Genomic DNA, 15,000 nt, shown 5'->3' on the forward strand with positions numbered 1-15,000 from the left:
AATATCTTTCCTTTGCGAGTCTTTGGAACTGGGGCGATAATTTCGAGTGTTTCAGCTTGCCGCGGCGTCATGCAAATAGCTGTATCACTCTGTACATGACTAGATTCAGCCTTCGGCGGCGCAACCGTTGGATAATCGCTTCACTTCAGTCGATCGGCCCGGTCGAAGTATAGCCCGTATTGATGAGAAAAGATGTTCTTCTTGTAGATTAGCCTTTTAAGATTACTGAGAGAAATGGGCGATTTCCAAAAACGCCTGTGTCAAAACAAAAACACTGTGTTCAGAATCAACTATATTCACAACATGTTAATAGTAATTATGAGTCGCTCAGCGGAATACATAATTACAAAGGATTGATCTGATGGTATGCAAAATGTCAGTAAACTGCATCTAATACTTTTTCCTTGCGAGATCTCAGAACATACGCGATTCGGCCTTGGACGGCGCAAAAGTTGAAATATTGCTTCACTTCAATCGGTTGGCCCGGTTAAAGTATTGCACACATTGATTAGATAAGACATTGTCCTGGTAGATTGGCCTTTTAACATTATTGACAGGAATGGGCGATTTCCAGAAACATCTGTGTAAAAAGTAAAACACTGTGTTCAGAACCCACCCTTTTTCAAGACGTTAATAAAATGTTGATAAGTCGCTCTTTCACATACATCATAACAAAGGGTTGATCTTATGCCACACTAAATTTCAGTATTGTACTTTAAATAGTTTTTCTTCGCGCGCTCTTGGAACTTGGGTGACGATTTCGAGTGTTTCGCTTGCCGCGACGTCAAATAGCTTTTTCCCTGTACACCGCGTTTGCGGCTAAGTCCGAAGCGGGAGATAGCGTTTTGGGGCAAGTTCGGGACTTGTTTTACTCATGAACCAAAAACAGCACGTTCACATACCAACAATCATTCAAAATAACAACAACTGGAGAAACCCTTGCAAGTTGTTTGACGTTTTGAAAATATTTATTTAGCCTTTTAAATCTTCATAGAAAAGTAAAAAAAAATCACGGCTGTGGCCGCCATTTTGGATTTTCTCTGTGGACCTCCCTACGTATGGTAATAAGTAACATTCAAAAGCAAAAGAGAGAGAGAGAGAGAGAGAGAGAGAGAGAGAGAGAGAGAGAGAGAGAGAGAGAGAGAGAGAGAGAGAGAGAGAGAGAGAGAGAGAGAGAACTCAGAACTCAGAGAGAGATAGAGAGAGAGAGAGAGAGAGAGAGAGAGAGGGAGAGAGAGGAGAGAGAGAGAGAGAGAGAGAGAACTCAGAACTCAGAGAGAGATAGAGAGATAGAGAGAGAGAGAGAGAGAGAGGGAGGGAGAGAGAGAGAGGGAGAGAGAGAGAGAGGGAGAGAGAGAGAGAGAGAGAGGAGAGAGAGGAGAGAGAGAGAGGGAGGGAGAGAGAGAGAGGGAGAGAGAGAGAGAGAGAGAGAGACTTAAGGCGAGAAACAGTGAAGAAAATAAAGCAAGAGAAAAAGGTAAAAACAAAACAAAACAAAACCTCCCAAAACACTAGAGGCTGGGATTTTCTATGTGATCATTCTTGCACGCGCATGCTTCTGGCAGAAGATTGACCTAATTTCACATCCGGGCTTTTCCCTAGCGGCCCGGATTTTCTGATTGGCTTGTTTGTTTATAACTGGCGCCATGAAAATGTTTCCACGGGTCAACTGTGATCGACAGATGAAGAAAACCACGTGTGCAAAGGCACGTACTGTAATTCTTCACGGAAGAATTGCAATTCATAAGGCCGTGAGTACTCACGGAATTTCCTCAAGTTTGTATGATTGTGTCTTCAATTTTAAATTGCTGAATCGGGTTATCTGGTGAAAGAATCAGCGAGCAACATAAGCCACGTAAACACAGACAAACTGAACTATTAGCATTTTTCTTAAACGCTTGAAGGTGATCTGAACGAAGGTGGGCCCAGATTAGAATTGCAAATTCGGAGAGAACCTGTACAACACAGGGTAATGATAGGCAGCACTGCAACATCAACCATTGACGGTATGATGAGACAAGAGGATCGGGACCTGAGACTGTGCACGCACTCATAAACGAACACAAGCATGCAATCCTTTGCGCACTACTCGCGTTGCATGTATTTAGAATGACAGACCGACATAACTACACACACATACAGACCGACATAACTACACATACATACAGACCGACATAACTACACACACATACAGACCGACATAACTACACACACATACAGACCGACATAACTACACACACATAAAGACAAGCACATTAATACATAGTCCTAGACACAAAAACTGACAGACACACCAGCATGTCAAACGGTCACACCACAAACACATAGCCACACAAACACAGCTACAAAAAACACACACAAACACACAAGCGCACGCAGCGCACGCACACGCACGCACACACACACATACACACACACGCGCGCACGCACGCACGTACACACACACACACACACGCACATTCTCTATCTCACTCTCTTTCTCTCGCTCTCACATACTCTCTCTATCTCACACGAGTTTACCACCACCCGGCACCACCCACGCCCCCCACTTTCCCTTCCCCTAAATATAACTAAATTATTTTTCTTGCTCAGAACTCTAAAACACGGAGTGACGTAAGGGCGCCTTAGGCAAGCCTCCAGGACACACAATGTCTGTGATGTCAATTACTTAGGTGCCACGCGGGATTAGTATGATCAAAATCTAAGACTTTACCTGCCTGCGCAAATGAGGCGTCTTAAAACGCTTCATGGTGAACTTCCGACAAATCGTTGGCGAATGCGTGTCTCTGGGTTTTGGGGTAAGAAGCCATTAACCTTGCAGTTTTCGGGAGTACACTGATGAAGGTTTTCTGACAAGAGTAATTGATGTGGAGTAATTGTTGGTAAGTCGGTAGGGTTTTAAGAAGCATTCAATGATCACACCGCACATTTCAAGGAAATGAAGCATTCTGTCAAGAATAACTGATGTAGGTCTCTCTGTAACATTTACTAAGTAACCTCACAGGTGTCTTTTTTATGTGAGTGTAATTATGGAGAATTTCTTCAAGAATAATTGATGTAGGTTAGTGTTGGAATGTTGATTGAGTTTTAGGTAACATTCAGGTTACTTTCATTCGTTAACATTCAGTTATTAACCTCACAATGTTTCGTGAGTACGTCAAGGTTTCTGACAAAAACGGTTATTGAAATAAAGATACCCATTGACCCCATAAATCGACTTCGCTTTTTATTTTCGCTAACATGTGTATTTTGCCTGTGGCATTTTCAGAGTTTTGAAACAAGTGTGGACAAACTTGAGAAAACTACCGGACATACTTTGTGATACGGATTGTTTTGGACGTCGAATACATATCGGCATGTCTTCTTTAACAAGGTCTCGTAATATGTGATTACTCACTTGTAAGGCCAAAAAAAAGAAGGTCTGTTTACGGTAACATAGGCCAAAAAAATAGGGTCGGTATTTCGGGATTTTTTTTTTTTTTTCCCCAAATGCCAAAAAAAGTCTAGGGTCGCGCGAAAAAAATAGGGTCGGTCGGGTTACCGTAAACAGACTATTTTTGTTTGGCCTAATATAAAGTTACCCTCACAATGGTTGCCAGTGCGCTAAGGTTTATCATTAAGTTGTTTGTTGATATGTATGGAATACATATTTTCCTGACGTTTCAGTGTCCACTTTCTTAACAGCAGACCCGCAGTTCGAAAACTGGGGCCTTTGTGCTAGTCGGAGGGTTTGGAAAGACATCCAACTATGTCGCAAAGAACCACTTCTTTGAAGTAAAAGTGCCGCAATGATTTCAAACACTATCATAAAAACCCTCACCGAGCACAAGTGTACCTAATTACCGAAACCAAAATCGAATTTACAGACTGCACTCAGACAAAACATAAACTTAACAACCGCTATGTCTCGGTCCAATTTATGGTTGAGTGAATGTTCTCCTTTCTACTTTGTTGCCAACAGTAGACGACAAACTCATTTTCTTGGCACTCGTAAAAGTAAATGAAATTTCACCACAAACCTGCATCTTTTTACACGAACTTGACAGCGTACTGGAACATAACTTTTTTGTGTGTGTGCGCTACTTTTTTTCACTGAATTTTGATACGCAAACATGTGTTACATACTGCTCTGTGGTTCTGGATAAGTCTGCCATTGCAAGCGGTCACAAGGTCGCGCGGGCGCGCGCGCACACACACACACACACACACACACATACACGCACGCACGCACGCACACACACACACACACACACACACACACACACACGCACGCACGCACGCACGTACACACGCACGCACGCACGCACGCACGCACGCGCGCACACACACACACACACACACGCACGCACGCACGCACGCACGCACACACACACACACACACGCACACCCACACACACACACACACGCACACACACACACACACGCACGCACACACACCCACACACACGCGCGCGCACACACACACACACACACACCCACCCACCCGCACACACACACACACACACACACACAGACACACACCGCACACACACACACACGCACGCACGCACGCACGCACGCACGCACACACACACACACACACGCACGCACGCACGCACGCACGCACACACACACACACACACGCACACCCACACACACACACACACGCACACACACACACACGCACGCACACACACCCACACACACGCGCGCGCACACACACACACACACACCCACCCACTTGACAACGGGCTTGAAGTAAGCGAAAACATTTCTATTGCTTCAAATGATATTGAAGATAAAGAACAAACGAAACGAAAAGAAAGAATACTGAATGATTGGGATGAAAACTCAAACCATGAGGAAGAAAAAGAAGAAAGCGAAGACACACATCATCATGACCATGGCAACAACGACCCAGAACATGATGAATGCATTTGCATGACCACACGACCAGGTCGAACGATCAACTGCTCCAAGTGCAACAAGAGAATTCACGTGAAATGCACGCGTATGCCGGTTTATCAGGTATGTTTATACATACGAAATCGGTCCAGAAAGTACATATGTGAAATATGTGCTGAGGATGCGTTGGACGAAAATGTGTTCGACGAGGTCATGCAGTCCATGCAGGTTCAAGGCTACGAAGACGAAAACGAAGAGAAAGAAACGATGCTCACAGACAAGCACAATGACTCAATCAGCATGCAACATTCCGAAACGAAGAAGACCATACAAAATCTGGAACTTGCAATCATCAATTTATCAGAACATGTACATGATTTGGAAAAAAACCTTCGTGAACGGATTGACAGTGTGATCCTGGCAAACGCGGCAGGCTCGAGACAAAATCACGAGAAAAAAAGAAACGAAGAAAAACAACAGAAATCCCGAGAAAGCGATACACAAACAACATTTGCTGACTTTTTGCAGAGCACACCAACGGTGAAATTAGGTATGTGTTCCGAAACACCCACTTTGCAAGAAAGAAATGGAATTCTATCGCCAAACATCAACAATGATGACGTCAAATCAAAGTCAGAAAAGAACAAGAAGAAAAAGAAGAAGAATTCTTCACAAATGACGTCATCTACATCGAATAAGAACACGGATCGTGTTCTTGAAGATTCTCCCAATAACTCATTTGGTGATGACCGTGATCGTTTTTTGGATCGGTTAGTTGATGATGAAAGCAATTGCGTAAGTGGGGAGAGCTGTACCCAATGTAGGGAAGAGAGCGACGACTTGGGTTTACCGTCGGTGTTGATCATCCATGATTCGGTCTTGAGAGACCTAGACCCTGAACGACTTGGCCGACGTGTTGGAGCGAAGATAACTAAGAAACAAGCAAATACCCTATCTGAATGTGTCACAGTGATACAAGAGATGAAGTGTCCCACACCCGAAGCAATCGTAATTTCCAGTGGAGTGAATGACTTAAAGTCAAAAAGAGGGGAGGAAGCTTGCAACCAACTCAAAACATTTGTGAATGAGGCAAACAAAAAGTATCCTTCAACGCATGTGGTCATAAACAAATTAGCGCCAACAAAGTTTGATGACATCGAGGCAAGAAGAGAAGTATACAACGCCTTGAATTTTGACACCTTCAGGGAAAAAAGAAATACCTCTTTCGTCTGCAATGACAATGCAGTGCAAATAAAGCCAGACGGAATACACCCGACGAAGAGGGGCATGGGAGTTTTGGCAAGGAATATGGGTCAACACTTAGAAAAAGTGCTCTGGCAAAAAATTCAAACCAAAAACAACGACCGTGAAAAGAGAATCATCAACGAACACAACTACCATGATGACGAACGTAAAGACCACTACAGAACGGAAAGAAGAAACGATGAGAGAGATTGGTACAACCAAAGACGAAACTACAAGAACAACAAAAACAACAAAGGAAACTTCAACAACGGATACAACAGAGGCAGCTACAACAACGGGCATAACAGAGACAACAGATACAACAGATTCAACGGAGAAAGCAATAACAATGATAACTTCAGAAGAAACGAGAACAACCTACCCAGTGGAGAAGCCAGAAGAAACAACCACGATGAACGAGATAGGTACAACCAAGGACGAAGCTACAAAAGCAATCGATACAACAGAGGCAACTTCAACAATGGATACTACAGATTCATCGGAGAAGGCAACAACAATAATAGCACCAGAAGAAATGAGAACAATCTGTCCAGCGGAGAAGCCAGAATAAACAACTACAATAAATACAACGGATACAGAAGAAGAACCAGTCAGAACCAAAGATACCAGTTCAATGAGTACCAAGAACATGACAACAGAAACAAGTACGGGTATCATGGATTCGACAGAGAAACTGATGAAGGTGGATACGAGCGAGAAATCGACGACCATGGACATGACAGAGAAATCGACGACCGTGGATATGAGAGAGAAATCGACGACCGTGGGTATAACAGAGAAATCGACGACTGTGGATATGACAGAGAAATCGACGAACGTGGATATGACGGAGAAATCAACGACCGTGAGTACAACGAATACTACGGAAGAAACGAGTACTACGTGGATGATGGATACTACAACTAAAGAAACAAAAACAAATGACTCTATAGAAAGAGCAACAATGATGACGGAAAAGATGAAAATGATGAAAACAAAACACAAACTGTGGATATATGTTTCATTTTAATTTAAATCTTCATCTTATCACAATAAACATTGAAAATAATAATAATAATAATAATACTATGGTTACATACAACAAGCAAAAATCTAATTATTATAGTGAGCAAGAAGGTGTTCTGATTAAGATTATGTCTTGGAATTTAAAGGGATATAAAGAAGAAATAGATGGTTATACCATAAATAAATTTACTGAAGAAAAAGTAACTCAACATTTAATTGAACATGATATAATATTTGTACAAGAAACGCATTTAGATGAAAATAGCAAAAAAGATATATACCTATCTGGTTTCTTAAAAAATTGTCATTTCATTAGAAGGAAAAGAAATAATGCTGTAAGCGCTTCTGGTGGAATTAGCGTTTTCATAAAAGATTACATAAAACATAAAATAAAGATTTTACCTAGAAGTGATAGTAACATTATATGGCTTCATGTAAAGAATGAATTTATGGGACAAGACGTATTCATTGGATGTATTTATATTCCCCCAGAACACTCATCTTTTGGTAAAGATTTCACCAATGACATATGGCATCAACTGGAAAGTGACATTGAAGAATTATCTACAAAAGGTTCCATCATATTGTGTGGAGACATGAATTCAAGAACTGGAGAAATATGTGATTTCATACAATGTGATAGTGACAACAACAGATACCCTTTACCAGATAATTATTGTTTTGACAATTTCCGTAATCGCCAGTCATATGACAAAGTGATTCTAAAGCAAGGAAGACGGTTAGTAAATGCATGCATAAACAACAATCTTTATATTTTGAATGGAAGGACATTAGGCGATGTACATGGTAATTATACCTGCTTTACATACAACGGTTGTAGTACAGTTGATTATATCATATGTTCAAAGGTCTTATTTAAACATGTCATATATATGAAGGTCAATAAGCTAACAGTTTACTCAGACCATTGTTCAATAGAAATGAAAATTAGTCTTCCAATCAAACTAAATGAAAACAAAGATACAGAGCAAATCAGACAAAGATATGATAAATATTCAACTAAAACGGAATTAATTGAGCAAATACATAAATGGGACCAGAATTCTCACGAAAAGCTTCAATTAGTTTTGAATACTCAAAACATAAAGGCTCTTCTATTGGAAATAGGTGATGACATTGAAAAAACAAACCAAGTAATTGAAATATCCAATAAATCAAAGTGTATCAATAACATCACAAACAAATTGTCTCTGACATTAACTACTGCAGCAAAACAAGCATTAGGTACAAAAACTAAAACTAATAGAATAAGAAAAAAGAAGAAGCTGAAGAAATGGTTCGACAATGATTGCTTCTCATTAAGAAAAGAAATGAAATCACTATTAAATTCGTTGAATAGACATCCTTATAATAAAAATATTTGTCAAAAATATTATGCAACAAGAAAGAAATACAAATCAACCTTAAAGAAAAAAAAGCGACTCTACAGAAACCAGCTAGTAAGTAAACTAAATGAAGACTTTGATAAAGATCCAAACTCGGTATGGAAAACGTTAAAGGAATTAAAAACAATTGGAGAAGTAAAGGCAAACAATGTTGCTAAAATTAATCCTATGAAATGGATAAATCATTTGGAAAACCTTATAGGGACAGAAACTAAAGTTGCAGAAGTAAGACGGCAAGAAATTATCTCAGAATTGAATAAAATTCCTGAAAAACATTCGATACCTACCTTAGATAAGGATATAACAGAAGAAGAAATTAGAAATGCATGTAAATCATTGAAAAATAAAAAGTCACCAGGAAAAGATAAAATAATCAATGAACTTATCAAATCAAGTTTAAATTGCACTATTCAAATACTTGTAAAAATATTCAATTTGATCTTTTCAACTGGTTTATATCCAGAAGAATGGAAAAATGGCATCAGCATTCCAATTCATAAAAAAGGGGATCCATTTAATCCAAGTAACTATCGAGGAATAACTCTCACTAATAACCTCGGAAAATTGTTTTGTAAAATCATTAATTCAAGAATATCTTCGTTTTTAGAAAAAAATGACATCTTATTAAGAGAACAAGCAGGATTTCGTAAAAACTATAGAACCACAGACCAAATTTTAATTCTAAAAAACATTGTTGATGATATCATAAAAACTAAAAACGGTAGACTTTATGGTTGCTTTGTAGATTTCCAAAAAGCGTTTGACAACGTCTGGCACGATGCACTTTTGCTCAAATTATACAAGAATGGCATTACGGGAAAATGCTACCAAATAATCAAAAATATGTACAATAATTCAAAAATATGTACACGAATTCAAGGAGAATATTCAAAAGAAATTGTTATCAAAAAAGGAGTTCATCAAGGAAATACGCTAAGTCCTACTCTTTTCAATATTTTCATCAATGATATTACTAATGGACTACCAGATAAGGACTCTCCTTTCATTCATGAAAATACATCTGATAGATTATCATGTCTTTTATATGCAGATGATTTAGTTCTTTTATCGAAAACCAAGAAAGGACTACAAAACAAACTAGATTTCTTATACAACTACTGCCAACAATGGGGACTAATAATTAACACGGAAAAAACTAAGATTATACCTTTTTGTCGTACAGAAACCAAGATAAGTAATACATTCAAATGTGGTGAGGACATAATACAAGTAACAGATCAATATAAATATCTGGGCGTAATATTTCATAAAAATGGTAATTTTGATTTAACGCAAGATCATTTGAATAAGCAAGGTAACAAAGCAGCGTATTATCTTCGTAAAGCATTTATAAATGAAAATGTTCAGACAGAAACTATACTACATCTATTTGACATGTTAGTACATCCAATTTTAACATATGGAGCTGAGGTTTGGTTTCCATATAATTTTACTAACAAGAAAGATATCTCAAATCTTCATTCAGTTTTTGAGAATTGCTTATCAAATAAATGTCCAAGTGAATCTACACATATAAAATTTTGTAGATTTATTTTAGGAGTACACAAGAAAGCAATGTGTCTTCCAGTTTTAGGAGAGTTGGGAAGATTTCCACTAAGTATAAAGATGATATCACAAGTCATAGGATTTTGGGGACATATCTTAGATTCAAATCAACAGTCTTTATTACATCATTTATACAGTTTGATGATATCTAGCTCTAAAACAAGTCCATGGTTGCAATTTATTAAACAATTATTATCACTTGTAGGATTTGAGCATGTTTGGAAAAACCAATTTACATTTAATGCTAATAAATTACAATTTGCTATACAACAAAAAATTATGAATGAATACGTTTTATTTTGGAAAAACAAAAAATCTGAAAAATGTTCAAGACTTGAGTTTTATTCACTAATTACAGAACGATACACAATACAAGCCTATTTAATTTATATTTCAAATATAAATCATAGAAAAGCTCTAGCAAAATTAAGAACAAGCACACATTCTTTAAAAATTGAGACTGGGCGTCATAGAGGAATATTGCGAAAGAATCGCCTCTGTAATACATGTAAAGTAATTGAAGATGAGCTACATTTTCTAGACAATTGCAAGAAATTTAACAATATTAGAAAAAAGTTAGTAGAAGAAGAAGTATCAAACTGTGACTTAAGGAAACCAAGCGATCTGTTATTTAAAAAAGACGAAAAGATTCAACAATTGCTTGGAGCCTTTGTTTTTAATTGTTTCAATATTGAATGAAATAATTTGTACATTATTTATCCATTCAGTTATTGTACAACTTGTGTCAATATCCTTAAGGGTTGATGACAATAAATTCTATTCTATTCTATTCTATTCTATTCAGATATACACATCTTTGCCTGGTTGTCTTGTGCTTTTGTGTTTTCTGCAGAATGTATACTGTTTTGTCTGTCTGTTTCCCTGAATACACGCACGCATACACACACACACACACACACATACACCTAAAGTGTGGATGGTTACCTAAGAGGCGGCACTGGGTGTAGTGCCTTTCTAGTGCACTTGCACTACAACAGCACTGGGTGCAGTACTCGCTCCGGCATCGAAGAATTTTGCACTAAAAAATGCACAAAATTTGACCTATTTCGTCGCCTACAGAGGACGGAAAGAATGTCATTTTGAACATTGTTATGACATTCTTTCCGTCAAAAAAGTCAATTTAACGGTGTCAATTTAACCATAAGGCAACCATCCACACGTGTGGACGGAAAGAATGTCATTTTGAACATTGTTATGACATTCTTTCCGTCAAAAAAGTCAATTTAACGGTGTTAAATGAAGCGACCATCCACACAATTAGGTTGCCATCCAGAGTTTAGGTTGCCATCCACGTGTGGATGGTTGCCTTATGGTGATTTAGGCAACCAAACCTGTGGAAACATGGGTACACACACACACACACACACACACACACACACACACACACACACACACACACACACAAACACACACACACACATATACAAACCTTTGCCTGGTTGAGCATAGTTCGAACGGTACCATCCGCTCCTTCTGTCTGCGAGAGTGCCAGCCATTTTCTGTATTTCTTGTTCAGCTTGTAACGGTTCTGAATGCAGATCTGGAACACTACCGCTGAAAAAAAAAAGAAAAATGGTAGGTGTTAATCAAAGTGCACTCTAAACTGACGTGTTCCACTTTTAACCTTTGCCGGATGCCGCTTTTGACTACACACTCCCGACGATGCGGGTTTGTCTGAACCCATACATTTGAAAGAGGGTTTTTACCGTTTATTCCTCTAACGACGATGCGGGTTTGTCTGAACCCATACATTTGAAAGAGGGTTTTTACCGTTTATTTCTCTAACGACGGGGTGGGTTCAGGGAAACCCACAGCGCTACTTCAGTGGTTGCATCGAGTTTCTCCCTTCACCGACCTCTTGCAGGGGAGGGAGAGGGGGAGGGAGAGAAGGAGGGAGAGACTGAGAGAGACTGAGAGACTAAGAAAGAGAGAGAGAGAGAGAGAGAGAGAGAGAGACTAAGAAAGAGAGAGAGAGAGAGACTAAGAAAGAGAGAGAGAGAGAGACTAAGAAAGAGAGAGAGAGACTAAGAAAGAGAGAGAGAGACTAAGAAAGAGAGAGAGAGAGAGACTAAGAAAGAGAGAGAGAGAGTCTAAGAAAGAGAGTGAGAGACTAAGAAAGAGAGAGAGAGACTAAGAAAGAGAGAGAGGGAGACTAAGAAAGAGAGAGAGAGAGAGAGACTAAGAAAGAGAGAGAGACTAAGAAAGAGAGAGAGAGAGACTAAGAAAGAGAGAGAGACTAAGAAAGAGAGAGAGAGAGACTAAGAAAGAGAGAGAGACTAAGAAAGAGAGAGAGAGAGACTAAGAAAGAGAGAGAGAGAGATACTAAGAAAGAGAGAGAGAGAGACTAAGAAAGATAGAGAGAGAGAGAGACAAATAAAGAGAGAGAGAGAGACAAATAAAGAGAGAGAGAGACTAAGAAAGAGAGAGAGAGAGAGACTAAGAAAGAGAGAGAGAGACTAAGAAAGAGAGAGAGAGAGACTAAGAAAGAGAGAGAGAGACTAAGAGAGAGAGAGACTAAGAAAGAGAGAGAGGGAGACTAAGAAAGAGAGAGAGACTAAGAAAGAGAGAGAGACAAAGAAAGAGAGAGAGACTAAGAAAGAGAGAGAGAGAGACTAAGAAAGAGAGAGAGAGAGAGACTAAGAAAGAGAGAGAGAGAGACTAAGAAAGAGAGAGAGAGACTAAGAAAGAGAGAGAGAGACTAAAAAAAAGAGAGAGAGAGACTAAGAAAGAGAGAGAGAGACTAAGAGAGAGAAAGAGAGACTAAGAAAGAGAGAGAGACTAAGAGAGAGAGAGAGAGACTAAGAAAGAGAGAGAGAGAGAGACTAAGAAAGAGAGAGAGAGACTAAGAAAGAGAGAGAGAGACTAAAAAAGAGAGAGAGAGACTAAGAAAGAGAGAGAGAGAGACTAAGAGAGAGAAAGAGAGACTAAGAAAGAGAGAGAGACTAATAGAGAGAGAGAGAGAGACTAAGAAAGAGAGAGAGACTAAGAGAGAGAGAGAGAGAGACTAAGAAAGAGAGAGAGAGACTAAGAAAGAGAGAGAGAGAGAGAGACTAAGAAAGAGAGAGAGAGACTAAGAAAGAGAGAGGGAGACTAAGAAAGAGAGAGAGACTGAGAAAGAGAGAGAGAGAGACTAAGAAAGAGAGAGAGAGAGACTAAGAAAGAGAGAGAGAGAGAGAGACTAAGAAAGAGAGAGAGAGACTAAGAAAGAGAGAGAGGGAGAGAGACTAAGAAAGAGAGAGAGGGAGAGAGACTAAGAAAGAGAGAGAGGGAGAGAGACTAAGAAAGAGAGAGAGAGAGAGAGACTAAGAAAGAGAGAGAGAGAGAGACTAAGAGCTAGAGAGAGAGAGACTAAGAAAGAGAGAGAGAGAGACTAAGAAAGAGAGAGAGAGAGAGAGACTAAGAAAGAGAGAGAGAGAGACTAAGAAAGAGAGAGAGAGAGACTAAGAAAGAGCTTGAGAGAGAGAGAGAGACTAAGAAAGAGAGAGAGAGACTAAGAAAGAGAGAGAGAGACTAAGAGAGAGAGAGAGAGACTAAAAAAGAGAGAGAGAGACTAAGAGAGAGAGAGAGAGAGACTAAGAAAGAGAGAGAGAAAGAGAGACTAAGAAAGAGAGAGAGACTAAGAGAGAGAGAGACTAAGAAAGAGAGACTAAGAGAGAGAGAGAGAGACTAAGAAAGAGAGAGAGAGAGACTAAGAAAGAGAGAGAGAGACTAAGAAAGAGAGAGAGAGACTAAGAAAGAGAGAGAGCGAGAGACTAAGAAAGAGAGAGAGAGACTAAGAGAGAGAGAGACTAAGAAAGAGAGAGAGAGAGACTAAGAAAGAGAGAGAGAGAGAGACTAAGAAAGAGAGACAGAGAGAGAGACTAAGAGAGAGAGACAGAGAGAGAGACTAAGAGAGAGAGAGACAGAGAGAGAGACAGACAGAGAGAGAGAGAGACAGAGACAGACAGTCAGATAGACAGACAGTCAGATAGACGGATAGACAGACAGACAGACAGACAGAGCAACTGACAACAGACATACAGACAGAGAGATACGGACAGACAAACAGAGAGACAGACAGTCTCTTGGAGACAAACAGGCAGACAGACACTGTTCCGCCGCTTTGGTAATTATGGGTGTAGCAGAACCCGCGCCGTCGGCAGAGGGATAGTTACAATCACTACTACTCTTTAAAAGTATGGGTATGTGTGAACCCGCGCCATCGGTAGTGTTTATGTAAATTATCATAATCAATTAATTCTGATGTTTTGTCATGTACACACTAAAAATTTGCAGACAGAGAGCAAATTAGGTGTGTGAGAGATACTTAAAATTTCAAAACGATACCTTTAATGGTTCCAGAGTTACAATGATTTTAGTGTGTCTCTGGGTACAGGTGAACCCAGGAAGCACGGCAAAGGTTAAACACATTTGTGTGTTTTAAAGGTTTAAACACGGTTTGATTCAATACATTCTACCAGCAAAAGTACAATTATGTTCTATATCACAATGACATGTGTTCAAAATTGGAACACTTAAGTTTAGAGTGTGTTCATTTGTGTATCAACTCTGTTATCCAGCATTTCGTTAATATGAGCTACAATGTCGACGAATTATTACATGTGTTCGGCATTTGTTAGCCCTTCCGTCAATAATTATTCATCTGTCTACAAACTTACTCATTCACTCACTTACTTACTCACAAACAGTGGTAAACTTCCATTCGGTTAAAGTTGAAAATAAGTACTCTCACAAATTCAGTTCTTCGGCAGACAGACAGACAGACAGACCGACAGACAAGACCGACCGACAGACAGACAGACGGAAGGGCGAGCGGACATAGAGCTGCGACACGCATGAGTTGGAACACGTA

At 39.4% G+C, this 15,000-nt stretch overlaps 1 protein-coding gene across 1 annotated transcript in view; it reads right to left on the reverse strand.

Annotated features, from left to right (window-relative positions):
* Positions 1 to 15,000, reverse strand: part of LOC138969138 (inositol 1,4,5-trisphosphate-gated calcium channel ITPR3-like) — a gene marked incomplete at its 5' end in the record, with an annotated part of 161,876 nt that overhangs the window by 73,955 nt on the left and 72,921 nt on the right. The window contains one exon of the mRNA XM_070341860.1: positions 11,578 to 11,702. Coding sequence (XP_070197961.1) covers positions 11,578 to 11,702 — 125 coding nt within the window. The remainder of the gene's footprint in view (positions 1 to 11,577; positions 11,703 to 15,000) is intronic.

Source organism: Littorina saxatilis, linkage group LG1, assembly GCF_037325665.1.
Source record: "Littorina saxatilis isolate snail1 linkage group LG1, US_GU_Lsax_2.0, whole genome shotgun sequence".
NCBI classification, from domain to species: Eukaryota; Metazoa; Mollusca; class Gastropoda; order Littorinimorpha; family Littorinidae; genus Littorina; species Littorina saxatilis.